Genomic DNA, 17,287 nt, shown 5'->3' on the forward strand with positions numbered 1-17,287 from the left:
AATTACAGGAGCTCAGACCCAAATGTTTCATTCCTCTCTGGCCGCAGGGAAGGTACCAGAAGGCCAGAGCTAATGAGGTTCCACTGTTCAAGAACGAGATAAACCAGGGAACTATAGGTCAGTATGTCTCACATCAGCGGTAGGGAAACCATTAGAGAAAATTCTGAAAAGGAGAATTAATCTCCACCTGGAGACACAGTTTAATCAGGGATATCCAGCATAGATTTGTCAGAGTGAGTTCGTGCCAAACAAATACAATAGTATTTCATTAGAGAGGAGGTTAAGAGGTGACTTAATAGAGACATACAAAATGATCAAAGGATTAGATAGGGTGGACAGTGAGAGCCTTTTTCCTTGGATGGTGATGGTTAGCATGAGGAGACATAGGTTTAAATTGAGGGGTGATGGATATAGGACAGATGTCAGAGGTAGATTCTTTACTCAGAGTAGTAAAGGCATGGAATACCCTGCCTGCAACAGTAGTAGACTTGACAACTTTCAGGGTATTTAAATGGTCGTTGGATAAACATGGATGATAATGGAATAGTGTAGGTTAGATGGGCTTCAGATTGGTTTCATGGGTTGGCGCAACATCGAGGGCTGAAGGGGCTGTACTGCACTGTAGTGTTCTATGTTCTAATTTTACAAGGTCAGCAGGTGCATTGATGAGGGTAGTACGGTTGATGTTACTTATATGGATTTTGAAGGCAGGTGCACTGCCTTTATTAGCATAGGTAGTATTAGTGTAGTTTTGGCGACAAAGTCAATGGAGTGAAGTGCCTCTTCTTTGCCCTATGCTTGTGCGGCTGCATATAATGTATTATTAAATTTCTGATAACCATGTTTGTGTTTTGTTTCTTTAAAGCACAACATTAGTAGTGGTCTTTCATAGGGGTTTGGGTGCCTGAGAGATTATGAAAAGAATTAGGGAATGGAGTTTCATATGATGATTGTTAACAGTCAACTTGTTTAGATGGCATTGGAAATTAGCACAATATATTTGCGAGAGGTCTTGAGTAATGTGACGTTGCTGTCCTTTCGACCCATTCAGCAATCAAACACTAAGACCTCAATGCAGAATCATGACATAGCAGCAATGTTGAGAACAGAGTTACAACGTAGAGTTACAGCATTTAAGACTGTCAGACAGAACCTTAAGAAGGCCCTAAACACAGTCCTTTACTAAAGGGGGCAAGGCATTCTGACAAGTGCAATACATTGTTTACAGGTAGCAGTTCTGCCAAGACGATTACAGTAAATTGCAAATAAAAGACAGTAAAAAACATTTCACAGATTAGAATTACTGTCAAAGCCACTGTTATGCAGGTACATGTGGCAAGCTGTTTACACATAGACCCTTCCAAAACAACAATGAAACAAATGAAAAATAAAACTGATGTTAACAAAGGAAAGGTTGACAAGGATGCCAGAGTCCTTGCTCTGTTCCTTTAACCCAAAAGTGCAATGGGATCTTTAACATCTACCTAAGCAGCCTCAATTTAATGGCTCATCCAAAGACAGTACCTCTGACAGCACGGCACCCCCTCAACACTGACACTTAAACACTAATGCTGAATGGTAGAAATTTGGTTGAATATTCATAACCTGGGAAGTTACAGCTTCTGCCCTTCTAGACCTGCAATGTGTCGGGGGAGCACTGTGCATAGCACTCATGTGGAAACAATGGAAGTCATCTGAAATGATGAATAACATTAACATAAACATAACCAAACAGTAGGAGAAGCTCCCAACAGTAAACCAGCACCAAAAGACTGACAATGGGAAACAAAGTATAAATCAAATCAAACAGTGAATCACATCCTCAAAAAAATAACTTTGGGAGGGAAAAGACAAAGAGAAAACACAAAGCTGATAAACAGTCTTTAGACTTCTCCTTCCTTCAACCATCTCCCTATCACCCTGAAGGGAACATGTGCATTCAAGTTCCAATAGCCTTGTAAGGACTATGTAATGAGTCTGACAGATCCAGGAGCTTAGTGAAGTTCTTAACATTTACATGAGAGATTAGAGATGGTTAAGTGTTGAACAGGACATTAGCACAGTCAATACTGTCCTAAATGAATGTCTGTGCACATGAATGAGGTCAGCTGACGGCACAATATATTATCAGAATGATCAGGAATGAGAATCCTGTTTGATTCTCAGTTCCCTTTCCTGGGAAGTCAACATCAGTCACAGTATCTCATACATAGCCAGGACTCAACGCTTGGTCCTTCCTCACAGCAGGCAAGAGCAACAGGAATCAGCTGCTGTCCCTCGAACTAGTGAACAGGAAACGGGATAAAACTAAATGTGCCCTCACATTCTCAAAATGGACGTAGCAGTGCTGAATGGAGTCTCATCCTGGGGCTCATCCACTCCCGCAAGCCTTTCTTTCCCCACTTTCTTTTTACTTCTGCTCTTTTCCTTTCATTTTTAATGAATACTTTTGAGGAGGGTTAATTGGTAAAATTGACATGGCAGCTACAGCAGGCCGTCTACGGAATGGCAGCTCCTCCTGATGGTGGCAAACATGGCTCCTCATGGTGATCGGTGGCAGCAGCAGCAGGCATTTCAAGATGGTGGCGCTGGCAAGGCGACACAGTGTCATAGAGTAATACAGCATAGAAAGAGGCCCTTCAGCCCAAATTGGTCCATGCTGACCATGGTGCCCGCTCAGCTTGTTCCAACTGCCTGCATTTGGTCCATATCCCTCCAAACCCTTCCTATCCATGTACTATCCAAAATGATTTTTAAACGTTGCTATTGTACCTGCCTCAACCACTTTCCCTGGCAGCCTATTCCACATGCACACCACTCTCTGTCTGGAGAAGTTGCCCTTCAGGTGCTTCTTACATCTTTCTCCTCTCACCTTAAATCTATGCTCTCTAGTTTTCAATTCCCCATCCCTGGGAAAAAAAACCTTATGTATTCATCTTATGCCCCTCATGATTTTATACATCTCAATAAGATCACTCATTCTCCCTAGTTCCAAGGAATAAAATCCTATCCTGGCCAACCTCTCCCTGTAATTCAGGCCCACTAATCCTGGCAACATCCTCATAAATCTTCTTTGCGCACTTTCCAGTTTAATTATGTCTTTCCTGTAACAGGTTGATCATAACTGTACACAATACTCCAGGTCCAGCCTCACCAATGACTTATACAACCGTAACAATATCCCAAATCCTATACTCAATGCCTCAACCAGTGAAGGCCAGCATGTTAGATGCCTTCTTCACCACCCTGTCTACCTCTGACATCACTTTTAATAAACTATGTATTTGTAGTCCTAAAACCCTCTGTTCCACTATACTCCTTGGGATTTTACCATTTACTGTACAAGTCTTAGCTTGGTTTGACTTTCCAAAGTGCAACACCTCACCCTTATCCATATTAAATTGCATTTCCCATACCTCAGCCCACGTCCCCATCTGATCAAGATCCCTCTGTAATTTTTGATATCTCAGAGGAGAGTGGCCACAGTTGGACTCTTGGCGAGATGGGAACAGAGGCCTGATCTGGCTGGGAGGCAGGGACTCTTGGTCGCTGTAGGCAGGGTCTCCTGGCTGTGGGGCGAGTGTGGGTTCAACACAGGACATGACATCAGCATTGGCAAGGCAGGCCCGGCGATGAAGAGATGACACCTAAAAAGTGGTGACTCCTACACTGGTGGGTCCAATGCTGACAGTGGCAGAGGAGTGTCAATGCAGGTGTCAGGATTATTCTTAAACTATTCAAAAGGCACCAGATTGTGGAGAATGTTGAAGCTTTTCGCTGCATTTTACTGTAATTATTCACTGTAAAATGCAAGTGACAATAAGTAAACCATTCACTAAATTATCCATTAAAAGGCATTTCTTATCAGAGCAGGGATGACCCTTCTTGGAGTTCAGAGGAACCATTCCCGCACAGCTGAGTGAGACACAAGCTCTCACCATATGTGGAAGGGTTTCAAAAGCAGTGCAGGCAGAGGGGAGTGAAAGTACTCTTCTGGTAGCCTGAGCCAGGTGACTAAAACTAAACAAACTGGCAACACTGCCTGAAAAGTCAGAAACTAGAAACCATGCATGGTGCAGACTGTTTTACAAGATAGGACAAGGACGGAAGCTTTAGGAATACAAAAAAAAGCAAAGAATTGCAGATGATGGAAATCTGACATTAAAACAGAATGCTGGAGAAACTCAGCAGGTCTGGTGACATTTGTGGAGAGAGGAAAACAGTGAATGTTTTGAATCCAATGAGACTTCTTCAGAACTACAGGAGCTTTATGTTCCTGGGCTAGAAGATCTGGTTTCACGTCACTATATTCTATGTATCCCACCATATAGGGAGTGCTCAGCACTAACAAGGGTGATTGATACAGGAAAGTGATCCAATCACTAGTGCTAATGGTCCTCATTCCACTGAAAGCTCAGAACTCTCCTTAAGGAAATCAAATGGATGGGTAGCATCTGCAACTAAACACTGTACAGTATACAGAGTATGCTGGAGGTCTGCATGTGCTGAATCATAAAATCCCTACAGTATGGAAGCAGGCTATTTGGCCAACTGAGTCAATGTCCCTCCAAAGAGCATCCCACCCAGACACCATCCACCCCTCCCCCCATTCTATTCCTGTAACCCTGCGTTTCTGATGGTTAATTCACCTAGCCTGCACATCTTTGGACTGTGGGACGATACGAGAATACCTGGAGGAAACCCACACAGACAGTCGCCGAGGGTTGGAGTCAAACCCAAGTCACTGGTGGTGTGCAGCAGCAGTGCTAAGCACTGAGATCGTCATATCAAATGATCTCATCCTGTCAGGTGCTCTTGTTAAAGCTCTTATGGAATGTAAAATAATGGCTGATCTACGCTGAAGATCAGACAGATCTGTCAAGTTGCCTTACAAAATCTCCCCTCCATTTATCATTGCACTTTTTCTTGAGGATTCTTTTGCTCATCAAAATGAGAATCCCTAGCACTAGAGAAAGCAGCAGCTCCTGTCCAATTCTGAACTGTTCAGATGCTGAGAAGAGTAATAAGAAAAGGCCATGATGCAGCACCACAGGGAGTCTGAAGATATTATTTTTAAAAAATTGAAGATGCAGATACGGCTGAATTTGGGCTATGGAAATCTGCACATGGAGAAATAAGGAAAAAACTGAAAGCAGCAGCCAATTCCTTGCTGGATTATAACTGTCCAAAATTCCAAATCTTTATGATCAGCAGCGATTTTCAAGCTAGGAAGCTATCCCACCATTCAATAGGATCATGGCTGATCATTAAGGCGTGATGAAATCCTCTAGTTATATGTTTTTTTTAAAATGATCAAGCCAGCACTGAATGACAGGCAACATCTATGCAACAGGCAATTTGGTGACAACATCTAAATCTGCGTAGCAATGGGGAAAGGCCATTGAAAAACCTTGAAATCTATTTCTATTCAGAATTCAATGTTGCCATCGAGCAACCTTTGGGAATGCCTGTCCAAAAATGATACCAATCTCAGATTACTCATTTGCACAGTATAAAAACAAAACTGACATAACTAGAGGGCAACTGCATAAACTTTAACAAATTTTGCTCAAAATCTGTTGATCTGAGGCTTGAAGTTATGAATTGATCACTAGCCTCGATTGTTTGCTTTACTGTGGACGGGTGGGGGTGTTGGGAAGAGTACCAGATGACCACTACCTTTACATGAAGAATAGATTTGAATGGAGATTCTCAAGATGAAATGCCTCCCTCTACCAGGTCTACAGCCAACAGTACCTCATGTCACATCAAATATTGTAGATGATTAAGTCCCAAAATACTCCTTGTTACAAAATCAAGTCTAAGTGCTGTTGGCTTGCTCTTGCTCGAACATGGCCAAAGCCAGCTGGGAACGTGATGCCAGTCCTTCCAGGTTGCTGAGCACACAGCGGTGGTAGACCTCCTCGCTCAGTCGGGGGTTGCATGTGCGGTGGGTGTACTTCTGCACCAAGCCTGGTTCCACAGGCCGAAAGACATGCAGGTTCGAATACTTGATGAACACGTCATACACCTCCATACTTTCGAGCATTTCGTCATTGTCCAGGATGTCAGCAGCCATCTTGGTACGGGCTGCCATGTAGTCAGAATTGAAAAAGCAAGACTCACTAAAAACACGGCGGTCAAAATGGCCATCCTTCAGGAACTCAGCAGAGGAGGGGGTCTGCTGCTCCCGATAGATGACAGCAGGATTATACTCTTGGAAGTGGATAGGAAAGAAGACCTGCCAATTGTTTATGGTGTTCATGCGGCAGCGGTTGAGAAACTCACCATTGATCTCAGTCCAGACGCTGGCGATGAAGAACAAAGTGTCCACAGGGTGCTTCTTGGAGATGATGTCCATGATCTTCACCTGGGAAGGAATATCTGTCTTGACACTAATCCATGGGATTTTCACATCAGAGTAACGCTTTTCAATCTCAGCTATGGCTGACTTCACCCCCGCAAACACATCATTCTGGCTGACGCGCTGGGCATCAAAGGGGTCATAGATGAAGAGGAAAGTCAGCAACATGTTGTCATGCATATCAAGGGCATTCATGGAGTAGGTGTCCAGGAAATTGCCCACATAGCCCTCCTCATGTATGGTGAGGGGCAGGATGACTTGAACACGGGTGGCCTCGGTCACATATGGCATGGGGATGATCTCCACATTGCTGAGTGGCCTCAGCAGACTGACCCGCTTGGCAATGGTCCGGCTGTAACCTTTCTGGGTGTGGGCTTCCAGCAGAAGGTCTAGTGTATACTCCATTCCCCGAGTCGGGTCAAAACGCCGGTAGCCATTGAGAAGCTGCCTCTTGCGGAAGCGCAACAGGGGCTGGTACTTCTCGTTCAGCTGCTGAACTGCAGTCTCAATGATGTCACTAATGTCTGCCTTGTTGATGCCTCGGAGCTCACACTTTGGAGAGCCTTCGATACACGAGTAAATCTGCTCCTCTGTGAAATATTCCCAGTTGATAACCTCGAAGCGGGTTTTAGGTTTGAACGGTGGGTTGATGCCAATTGGCCAGGAGGCTCCAGCCTCGCCTTCTGGTGTCAATATACTGAGGTTCTTTATCTCCACCTGCAAAATACAGAGTGCTTAGCACAGGGCACAGAAAGAGCGTGAGCGCGAGAGATTAGCACAGAGCACAGACAGAATAAGTGCAGAGACAGAAAGACTGGCAAAGAGTGTGACAGCAAGGAGGAGAGATTGATTACCACTGAGAACACAGGCAGAGAGGTCAGCAAAGTGTGGACAGGGAGAAATGGGAGAGATTGCGTACACTCAAGACAGTTAGCGTACAAGAAAGAGACAGCGTGAGAAGTTCTGAGGATTTTCCATCATTGAGAAACCCAAATGGACGAAGGGGTTGCTGGGAATGACATTAAAGAAGACTGAATAAAACAGGACACAAGTGCCAAATCAGGAAGTAGTGATGCAATTTTAGGATACTGTTATTGTATCTTTCTTTCTTGGAGAAGCATGCAGTGGAGCTGGAAGTATTGACAAGCTGAATAATAGCTCAAAATGTCAACATTTTTGTTCACCTTGTACATGCACCTATTTCTTTTGGAGAACACAAAGAAATGGAAGGTTCTATGATGGTTTATACAGGGAGCAGTGTTTCCATTCACAGCTGAGTCAGTGACCAGAGCACACAGATTTAAGGTCATTGGTGGAAAATTGTAACGCAGGGAAAATCAATTCCTTTTAATGCAGCAAGTTGTGGAGATCTCAAACAAACTGCCTAAAAGGGCAGTGGCAAAAAAATTCAACCGGAACTTTCAGAAGGAAACGGGATAAATACTTCAAAAGGAGAAATTTGCAACAAAGGGGAGTGAGGTTAATTGTTAAATCTTTCAAAACAGCATGATGATTAAAGCAATGATGGTCTTTACAGAACTGTAGCTAGGAATTAAAGACAAAAGATAAGGCCTAACAGTGAATTTTGTGGTAAAACAGTTGGAATCTACAGACTCTAATTCTTAAAGCCCCAATAAACATTCCTTAAATTCTGTAAGAAAATCAGAATTAGTTTATGTACTGGAGATGAAGGGCTTGTCATATGAGGAGCAGTTGAGGACGCTGGGTCTCTATTCAGTATTGTTTAGAAGGATGAGGGGAATCTGATTAAACTTACAGAATACTGAGGGGTCTGGACAGACTGTACATACAGATGATATTTTCACTAGTAGGAGAGACTAGGACCTGAGGGCACAGTCTTAGTGTGAAGGGATGATGTTTTAGAACCGAGATGTGGAGGACGTTCTTCAGCCAGAGAGCAGCAAATGTGTGTGCTGCAAGAGAATGTAGAGGGCTGAGAATGTGGAGGGCTAAGTCTGTGAGTGCATTTAAGATGGAGATAGTTAGTTTAAGGGTAAAAAGCAGGAGAATGGAGTTGAGAGACCTATCAATCAGTCACAATTGTATGTCAGAGCAGATCCGATGCGCCAAATGGCCTAATTCTGCTCCTATATCTTACCATCTCATTAATGTCTCCTTTCAACCCAACATTACCTGTAGCTCTTCGATTTCCCGGTATGTCTTCTCCAGCTCAATTTCACTGAAGCGGCGATGAAGACGGTACATTAGTGTAGGGTCTGGCACAAGATGAACAGTGAAAGCCTTTTTGAATTCTGTACTGTCTTCTTTATCTGGATCTGTGTTCTTGCCTAGTTGGAAGGAGTGGTAACGTACATCCTGAAACAAGTGCATCAGGTGACAGACATCAGGGTAAGGGAATAGCATCAGCAAACAATCCCACGCCACAAGTAAAGTTCCCTCAACTCTACTACATCACAGCACTGAATGCAGCAGTGCGACTCTTCCAAATCTCATTAGCAGCTGTTTTTCAATTTTTTTCCTCTTTATTCATTCATAGGATGATGGCATTGCCAGCCAAGCAGCATTTATTGCCCATCCCTAATTGCCCAGAAAGCAATTAAGTGTCAACCATACTGCTGTAGGTCTGGAGTCACACATAGGCCAGCCCAGGTAAGGATGGCCATTTCCTTCCCTAAAGGACATTAGTGAACCGGATGGGTTTTTCTGACAATTGACAACAGATTCATGGTCATTATTAGGCTCCTAATTCCAGATATTTTTATTGAATCTGATTCCCACCTTCTGCCATGGTGGGATTTGAACACAGGTCCCCAGACATTAACTGGGTCTATCGGTTGACAGTTCAGTGGTAATACCACTAGGCCATCATCTCCCAGTTAGATAACCACCACAGTGACAATTGGAACCAAATTAGAGGCAGTTTTACACCATGAGTCCACAACCAAATAAATTCAGACTGTCCATATCACAAGGTATAGTCACAGCCTGACCAGAGAGGATTGACATCTGCAAATGCACTGCTGTAACTCACTAAGGTTCCCTTTGACAACACCTTCTAAACCAGCAAATTCTACCCCTTAGAAGGAGGGCAGCAGATCCATGGAAACAGCACCACCTGCACATTCCCTTCCAAGCCACACACCACAGAGTTAGAAATATATCACCATTCACTTAGTGTTGCTGGGTCAAAAATCCTGGTACTCCCTTCCTATCAGTGCAATACATTTTCCGAAATTGCCAGGTCTGTGGCAGTTCAGGAAGGTAGATTACCACCTCGTTTGAGGGAATTAGTGCTGGAAATGCTGGTCTAGACAGTGACACATAGACCATGAAATAATTAACTTCCACTGTAGGTCTGGATCTTAACTGAAAACTAGTTCAGGAAATCAGGTTATGTTAGACTTTATATTGTGAAATGTGACAGGGTTAATTAATGACTTCTGAGCTAAAGCATCCTTAGGTAGCAGCTGCCGTCATGAAATTAAATTTCTCATCCAGTTTGAAAGGGAGAAAACTGGGTCTAAGATTAGTGATTAAACCTAAATAAGGGCAACTGTGTTAAGTGAACTGACATACCAGGCTAGGAATAGATCAAGAGACACAGTGGATGTCAGAATACTCAGAATAAGCATATTCCCACTAGAAAGAAAAATTCTATAAAGGGTAGATCCACTATCTATGGCTAACTAAAACTAAGGAGTGCATAAACTTGAGGAAAAAGGATATAACTGCAAAAAAAAAGAGGGAGGCCAGATGTTAGGTCAGATTATAAAAGACGTCAGAGAATGGTTAGAAGATTAATCAGAAGGGATAAATTTAGAATATGAGGGGAAGCTACTTGGGAATTTAAAAATAATAGCAAAAGTTTCTATTTACCTCTATAAGATATTTAAAAGTGAAAAATAAGTATAAAGTGAGTTATGATCCTCTAGAAAGCGAGAATGCAAAGTTAATAGTAGGCTATAAAGAAATGGTGGATGAAATGAACAATTATTTTGCTTGTCGTTACCAGAGGATTAAAAAAAAATTCCAGCAATAGCTTTAAGGCAAGGGATGGGACAGGCACTGAACTGCAGATTTGCGAAAGATTCCATCAAATTGGAAAGTACCTTCACTACAAGGAGCTCATTATTTCTGATGATAGACTCCCACAAGTGGTTCAGAACATATTATCAGAGAGTCATGGAGTCATACACAGTACAGAAACAGACACTGCGGTGCAACCAGTCCATGCCAAACCTAATCCCAAACTAAATTAGTCCCACCTGACTCTCCTGGCCCATATGCCTCCAAATCGTTCCTATTCATATATCCAATCTTCTAAATGTAGTAACTGTACCTGCATCCACCACTTCATCATGAAGTTCATTCCACACGTGAACCTGCCTCTGTGTAAAAGGTTTGCCTCGTGTCTTTTTCCTCTGACCTTAAAAATGTGCCCCCTAGTCTTGAAATTCCCCATCTTAGGGAAGAGGAATAAGTCAGCAAAAAAAACCCAGAAATTCAGATTGGAAAAGGAATTTAAAAACATGTCCAAGCTAAGATAAAGTGGAAAGGAAATTTCAAGAAAAAGAAAGACTTGCAATGACATAACACCTTTATGAACATTTATATAAATGATTTGGATGCGAACATAGGAGTTATGTTTAGTATGTTTGCAGATGACGGAAAAATTGTACGTGGAGTGGACAGCGAAGACGGTTACCTCAGTGTGTAAACTGATCTTGATCAGATGGGCCAATGGGCTGAGGTGTGGCAGATGGAGTTTAATTTAGATGAATGTGAGGTGCTGCATTTTGGAAAGGCAAATCAAAAAAGGACTTATACACTTAATGATAGGGTCCTGGGGAGAGTTGTTAACAAACAGGCCTTGGAGCACAGGTTCATAGTTCATTGGAAGGGGAGTCCAGGTCAACTGGATAATGAAGAAGGGGTTTGGTATGCTTGCTTTTATTGGTCAGTGTATTGAGTACAAGAGTTGGGAGGTCATGTTGCGGCTGTACCAGACATTGTTTAGGCCACTTTTGGAATAATACATGAAATTCTGGTCTCCCTGCAATAGGAGGGATGCTCGAAAGGATTCAGAAAAGATTTACAAGGGTATTGCCAGAGTTGGAGGGTATGAGCTATAGGGAGAGGCTGACTAAGCTGGGGCTATTTTCCCTGCAGCATCAGAGGTTGAGGGGTGACATTATAGAGGTTTATAAAATCAGAAGTGGCGTGGATAGGGTGAATAGCCAAGGTCTTTTCCCTGGGGTGGGTGAGTCCCAAATTAGACGGCATAGGTTTAAGGTGAGAGGGGAAAGATTTAAAAGGGACCTGAGGGGCAATTTTTGCATGCAGATGGTGGTGCGGGTATGAAATGAGCTGCCAGAGGAAATGTTGGAAGCTGGAACAATATTTAATGGGTATCAGGATGTATATATGAATAGGCAGGGTTTAAGAGGGATATTGGGCCAAATAGGGCTAGACTAATTTAGGATAGTAAAGTGTGAAGCTGGATGAACACAGCAGGCCAAGCAGCATCTCAGGAGCACAAAAGCTGACGTTTTGGGCCTAGACCCTTCATCAGAGAGCCTGAGGTGCTCCTGAGATGCTGCTTGGCCTGCTGTGTTCATCCAGCTTCACACTTTATTATCTTGGATTCTCTAGCATCTGTAGTTCCCATTATCTCTAGACTAATTTAGGATATCTATTCCAGGGACATGGATAGAGCAGAGTCAGGAATGGATGTTGCAGGTTCCAGGGTTTAGATCTTTTGTTAAGGTCAGGGAAGGTGGTAAAAGAGGGGGAGGTGTGGCTTTGTTGGTCAAGGACGTATAACGGTGGCTGAAAGAACCTTTGATGAGGACTCGTCTACCGAGGTGGTATGGGCTGAGGTTGCTGAGGAAGGTTTGTCGACTGAGTCAGTATGGGTGGAAGTTAGGAACAGCAAGGGAGCAGTCACCTCACTGGGGGTTTTCTACAGACCCCCAAATAGCAGTAGGGAGATCGAAGAACTCATAGGTCGGCAGATTGTTGAGAAGTGCAAACGTAGCAGGGTTGTTATGGGTGACTTCAACTTTCCCAATATTGATTGGAACCTCCTTAGTGCAGATGGTTTGGATGGAGCCGTTTTTGTCAGGTGTGTTTGGGAGGGTTTCCTTACTCAGTATGTGGACAGGCCGACGAGGGGGGAGGCCATTTTGGATTTGGTGCTCGGCAATGAGCCAGGACAGGTGTCAGGTCTCGTGGTAGGAGAACACTTTGGCAACAGTGACCACAACAGCCTCACATTTACCATAGCCATGGAAAAGGAAAGGAGCAGTTGCCAGGGGAAGATATTTAACTGGGGCAAAGGAAACTATGACGCTATCAGACAGGAGTTGGGAAGTACAGATTGGAAGCAATTGTTCCACAGAAAGGGCACAGCTGACATGTGGAGGCTGTTTAAGGAGCAGTTGTTGCGAGTGATGTATAAATTTGTTCCTCTGAGACAGGTAAGAAGGGGTAAGATTAAGGAGCCTTGGATGACGGGTACAGATGTGCTTCTTGTCAGAAAAAAAGGCAGCGTACGTAAGGTGGAAGAAGCAAGGGTCTTAGCACAGCTTTAGAGGATTACAGGCTCGCTCGGAAGGAGCTCAAAAGTGGACTGAGGAGGGTCAGGAGGGGGCACAAAAAAGGCTTGGTAGGAGGGATTAGTGAGAGCCCGAAGGCATTTTACTCATACGTGAGGAATAAGAGAATGATCAGGCAGAAGGTAGGGCCGATCAGGGATAGCATAGGGAACTTGTGCGTGGAGTCTGAGCAGATAGGGGAAGCCTTAAATGAGTTTTTTGCTTCGGTTTTCACTAAGGAAAGGGACCTTGTTGTGAATGAGAACTTTGAGGAGCAGGAAAACAGGCTTGAACAGATCAAGATTGAGGAAGTTGATGTGCTGGAAATTTTGGCAAACATTAAGATTGATAAGTCCCCAGGGCCAGACCAGATTTATCCTAGGTTGCTCCGGGAAGCGAGAAAAGGAGGTTGCTCAGCCGCTGGCGAAGATCTTTGCTTCCTCACTCCCCACAGGAGTCGTACCGGAAGATTGGAGGGAGGCAAATGTTGTTCCTCTTTTCAAGAAAGGGAATAGGGAAATCCCTGGAAATTACAGACCAGTCAGTCTTACGTCTGTGGTCAGCAAGGTTTTGGAAAGAATTCTGAGGGATAGGATTTATGACTATTTGGAAAAGCATAGCATGATTAAAGGGATTCAGCACGGCTTTGTGAGGGGCAGGTAATGCCTTACAAATCTTATTGAGTTCTTTGAGGAAGTCACGAGACAGGTTGACGAGGGTCGAGCAGTGGATGTGGTGTACATGGACTTCACCAAGGCATTTGATAAGGTTCCCCACGGCAGGCTCATTCATAAAGTCAGGAGGTATGGGATACAAGGTGATTTGGCTGTCTGGATTCAGAATTGGTTGGCTGACAGGAGGCAGAGTGTGGTTGTAGATGGTAAGTATTCTGCCTGGAGGTCAGTGCTGAGTGGTGTCCCACAGGGCTCTGTTCTTGGGCCTCTGCTCTTTGTAGTTTTTATAAATGACTTGGATGAGGAGGTTGAGGGGTGGGTTAGTATGTTTGCTGATGACACAAAGGGTGGAGGTGCCATTGATAGTATCGAGGGCTATTGCAGGCTTAAGCGAGACATTGACAGAATGCAGAGCTGGGCTGAAAAATGGCAGGTGGAGTTCAACCTGGATAAATGCGAAGTGATGCATTTTGGAAGGTCGAACTTAAATGCTGAATATAGGATTAAAGGCAGGATTCTCAGCAGTGTGGAGGAACAGCAGGATCTTGGTGTTCAAGTGCACAGCTCCCTCAAAGTTGCCACCCAGGTGGATAAGGTTGTTAAGAAAGCATATGGTGTTTTGGCTTTCATCAACAGGGGGAGTGAGTTTAAGAGCCGCGAGGTTATGCTGCAGCTCTACAAAACCCTGGTGAGACCACACTTGGAATATTGTGTCCAGTTCTGGTTGCCCTATTATAGGAAAGATGTGGAGGCTTTGGAGAGGGTGCAAAGGAGGTTTACCAGGTTGCTGCCTGGACTGGAGGGCTTGTCTTACAAGGAGAGGCTGGACTTTTCTCTTTGGAGAGAAGGAGGAAGAGAGGTGACCTGCTCGAGGTGTACAAGGTAATGTGAGGCATGGATAGAGTCGATAGCCAGAGACTTTTCCCCAGGGCAGGATTGACTGCCACGAGGGGTCATAGAATTAAGGTGTTAGGAGGAAGGTACAGAGGAGACGTCAGAGGGAGTTTCTTCACCCAGAGAGTTGTGAGCGCATGGAATAGTTTACCAGTGGTAGTCGTGGAAGCGGAGCCATTAGTGACATTTAAGCGACTGCTGGACATGCACATGGACAGCAGTGAATTGAGGGGAACGTAGGTTAGTTATTTTATTTTTGGATTAGGGTTATTCCACGGCACAACATCGTGGGCCAAAGGGCCTGTGCTGTGCTGTACTTTTCTATGTTCTATGTTCTATCTGGTCAGCATGGACAACTTGGATCGAAGGGCCTGCTTCCATGATATACATCTCTATGGCTCTATGTTTTCTCCATCTGCCGCACATTTCAAAAACAGGGCCAGTTAAGATCATGAGTATCTCTCCTCCATCACTGTACTCCAAAGACCAGTTTGAAGACAAGCTTTATACTAGCAGCAGAGCCCTTGCGGAAGATCACCTATAACAACTGGGAAATTTCAAAACAACAGTGGGCATAGGCCATGAGGTGGCCCTCTTGCGTCAGGCATCATAGCCAAGGGAGGAAAGATGAGGACAGGCAGAAAAAAAAGGTTACCTGTAGAGTACTGAATGATGTAGGTGACACTTGCTGTTGTGTAGATCCAGAGGGGTGCATTTTCAATAAGGAGGTCTCCCTCCTTCATAAAGCAAGCAATTAAATCTGATTAACTCTTAATTGCCCCTGAGCAAGACACTTGGCCCAGGGGCAATTAAAGATGGACAAATACCAGTTAGTGACACCCACGGTCCACAAATAAACCTCTGGGGAACATGAGTAACTGAAGCTCAGAATCGAGTTAAGTGGTATCTTTTTGCCCCATGAGCCAACCACCCAGGAAAAGTTGTGGTCAAAATCTATACACCTTTGTATTTTATGAATGGACTTTGTGAGCATTCAGTGAAATTTACACAGTTTGAGTCAACTGATTACTTCCTCATGAATAATTAGAGCCAGGTTCTGCATACAAAAGGTGCTGACATGGGAGATCTTTATACTGGGACACAATGACCCACATTATAAGTCTTTGCGATAGGTCTTCATTAAATTGGAATTTTTCATCATCTTCACTATTCGCTAATCTTTCCAATTCTGTTGCAAAATGTTTCCTCAGTCATGAGCAGGACCCAGTTGAATTTGTAGTTCCACACAGGGAGCTGGGCAATTGCCAGCATACAGTATTTGAGAGGGAGACAGTGGAGAATGCTTAAATGTGTGCTTGTTAAGCTTGTTGCTCTGTAGATAACACTAAACCTGTTCCATGTGCTGGTTTCATTGGATCATCAACTTACAATGCAGGAAGCCATTCAGCCAGTCATGCCTCCTCATAAGAATAATCATGCTTAACCCCATATCTCTGTTTTTTGTCCAAGGCTTGTAAAATATATGAAATATTATTTCCTGAAATTAGTGATAGAATCAGCTTCCTTGCTCAGGTCAAGGCACTAACACCTCAAAACAAGTATTTGTTTTTATTAATTTGTGGGATATGGACATTGCTAATTGGGCCACAATTTGTTGCCCATCCCTAGATGCCCTTGAGAAGGTGGTGGTGAGCTGCCTTCCTTACCCACCGCAGTCCATGGGCTGTAGGTAGAGCCATAAATGCCTTTAGGGAGAGAATTCCAGGATTTTGACCCAACAGCACTGAAAGATTGGTGATACATTTCCAGGTCAGGAAGATGAGCAGCTTATAGGGGAACTTGCAAGTGGTAGTGTTCCCATGTATCTGCTGCCCTCGTCCATCTAAATGGTATTGTTCAGCGTTTGTAAGGTCTGCCTAAGGAGCCTTGTTGAATTTCTGGAAGTATCTGGTGGATGGTACACACTGCTGCTAATGAACTTCGGAGGTGGTGGAGGGAGTGGATGTACTACCAAAGTGGCTGCTTTGTCCTGCTTGCATCAAGCTTCTTGAATGTTGCTGCAACTGATCTTATCCAGGCAAGTGGGGAGTGTTCCACCAATAGTAACCTTCAGCAACTACAGGTATTCAGTGATGGCAATGTTATTGAAAGTCAAGGTCCAATGGTTAGCCTTTCTCTTGTTGGAGATGGCTACAGTCTGGTAATTGTGCAGTGCAAATGTTACTTGTCACTTGTCCACAACTAGGTCTTGCTGCATTGGGACATGGACTGCTTAGTATCCGACGAGTTGCGAATGGTGCTGAACATCTTGCAGTTATCACTGAACATCCACACTTCTAACCTTATGACAGAGGGAAGATTGCTGATGAAGCAGCTGACGATGGTTGGACTCAGGAATACTATCCCGAAGAACTCCTACAGATACATCCTGGAGATGACTGAGGTTTGATTACACAATTAGTGAAGCGTTTTCCCTTGATTCCTAGTGATCCCAGTTTTGCTAGGGCTCCTTGGTGCCAAACTCAGTCAAATGCAGCCTTGACATCAAGGACTGTCACTCTCACTGCACCACTAGAACTCAGTTCTTTTGTCCATGTTTGAATTGAGGATGTAACGAAGTCAGCAGTTACATGGTGCAGGCAGAACCCAAACTGGGCATCACGAGGCAGGTTAATGCTGAGGAGCTGCTTGACTGCACTGTTGCTGATATATCCAACACGTTCACTAGTCTGGAGATGCCCATTTAATTCTGAATAACAGACAGCTGATTATCACCCTACTCATCAGAAGAAAGAGCATTTCTCTATTTGCTCTTT

The 17,287-nt window shown here is 43.9% G+C and overlaps 1 protein-coding gene across 1 annotated transcript in view; it reads right to left on the reverse strand.

Moving 5' to 3' along the window:
• Window positions 1-1,128: 1,128 nt before the first annotated feature.
• LOC125451686 (chondroitin sulfate glucuronyltransferase) overlaps window positions 1,129-17,287 on the reverse strand; it is a 33,230-nt gene continuing 17,071 nt past the window's right edge. Inside the window, exons 3-4 of the mRNA XM_048529164.2 lie at window positions 8,519-8,701; window positions 1,129-7,081 (exon numbers count right to left, since the gene is read on the reverse strand). Of these exons, the coding sequence (XP_048385121.1) occupies window positions 5,822-7,081; window positions 8,519-8,701 (1,443 nt within the window). The 3' untranslated portion in view covers window positions 1,129-5,821. The remainder of the gene's footprint in view (window positions 7,082-8,518; window positions 8,702-17,287) is intronic.

This window comes from Stegostoma tigrinum, chromosome 5 (assembly GCF_030684315.1).
Source record: "Stegostoma tigrinum isolate sSteTig4 chromosome 5, sSteTig4.hap1, whole genome shotgun sequence".
Taxonomy (NCBI): Eukaryota; Metazoa; Chordata; class Chondrichthyes; order Orectolobiformes; family Stegostomatidae; genus Stegostoma; species Stegostoma tigrinum.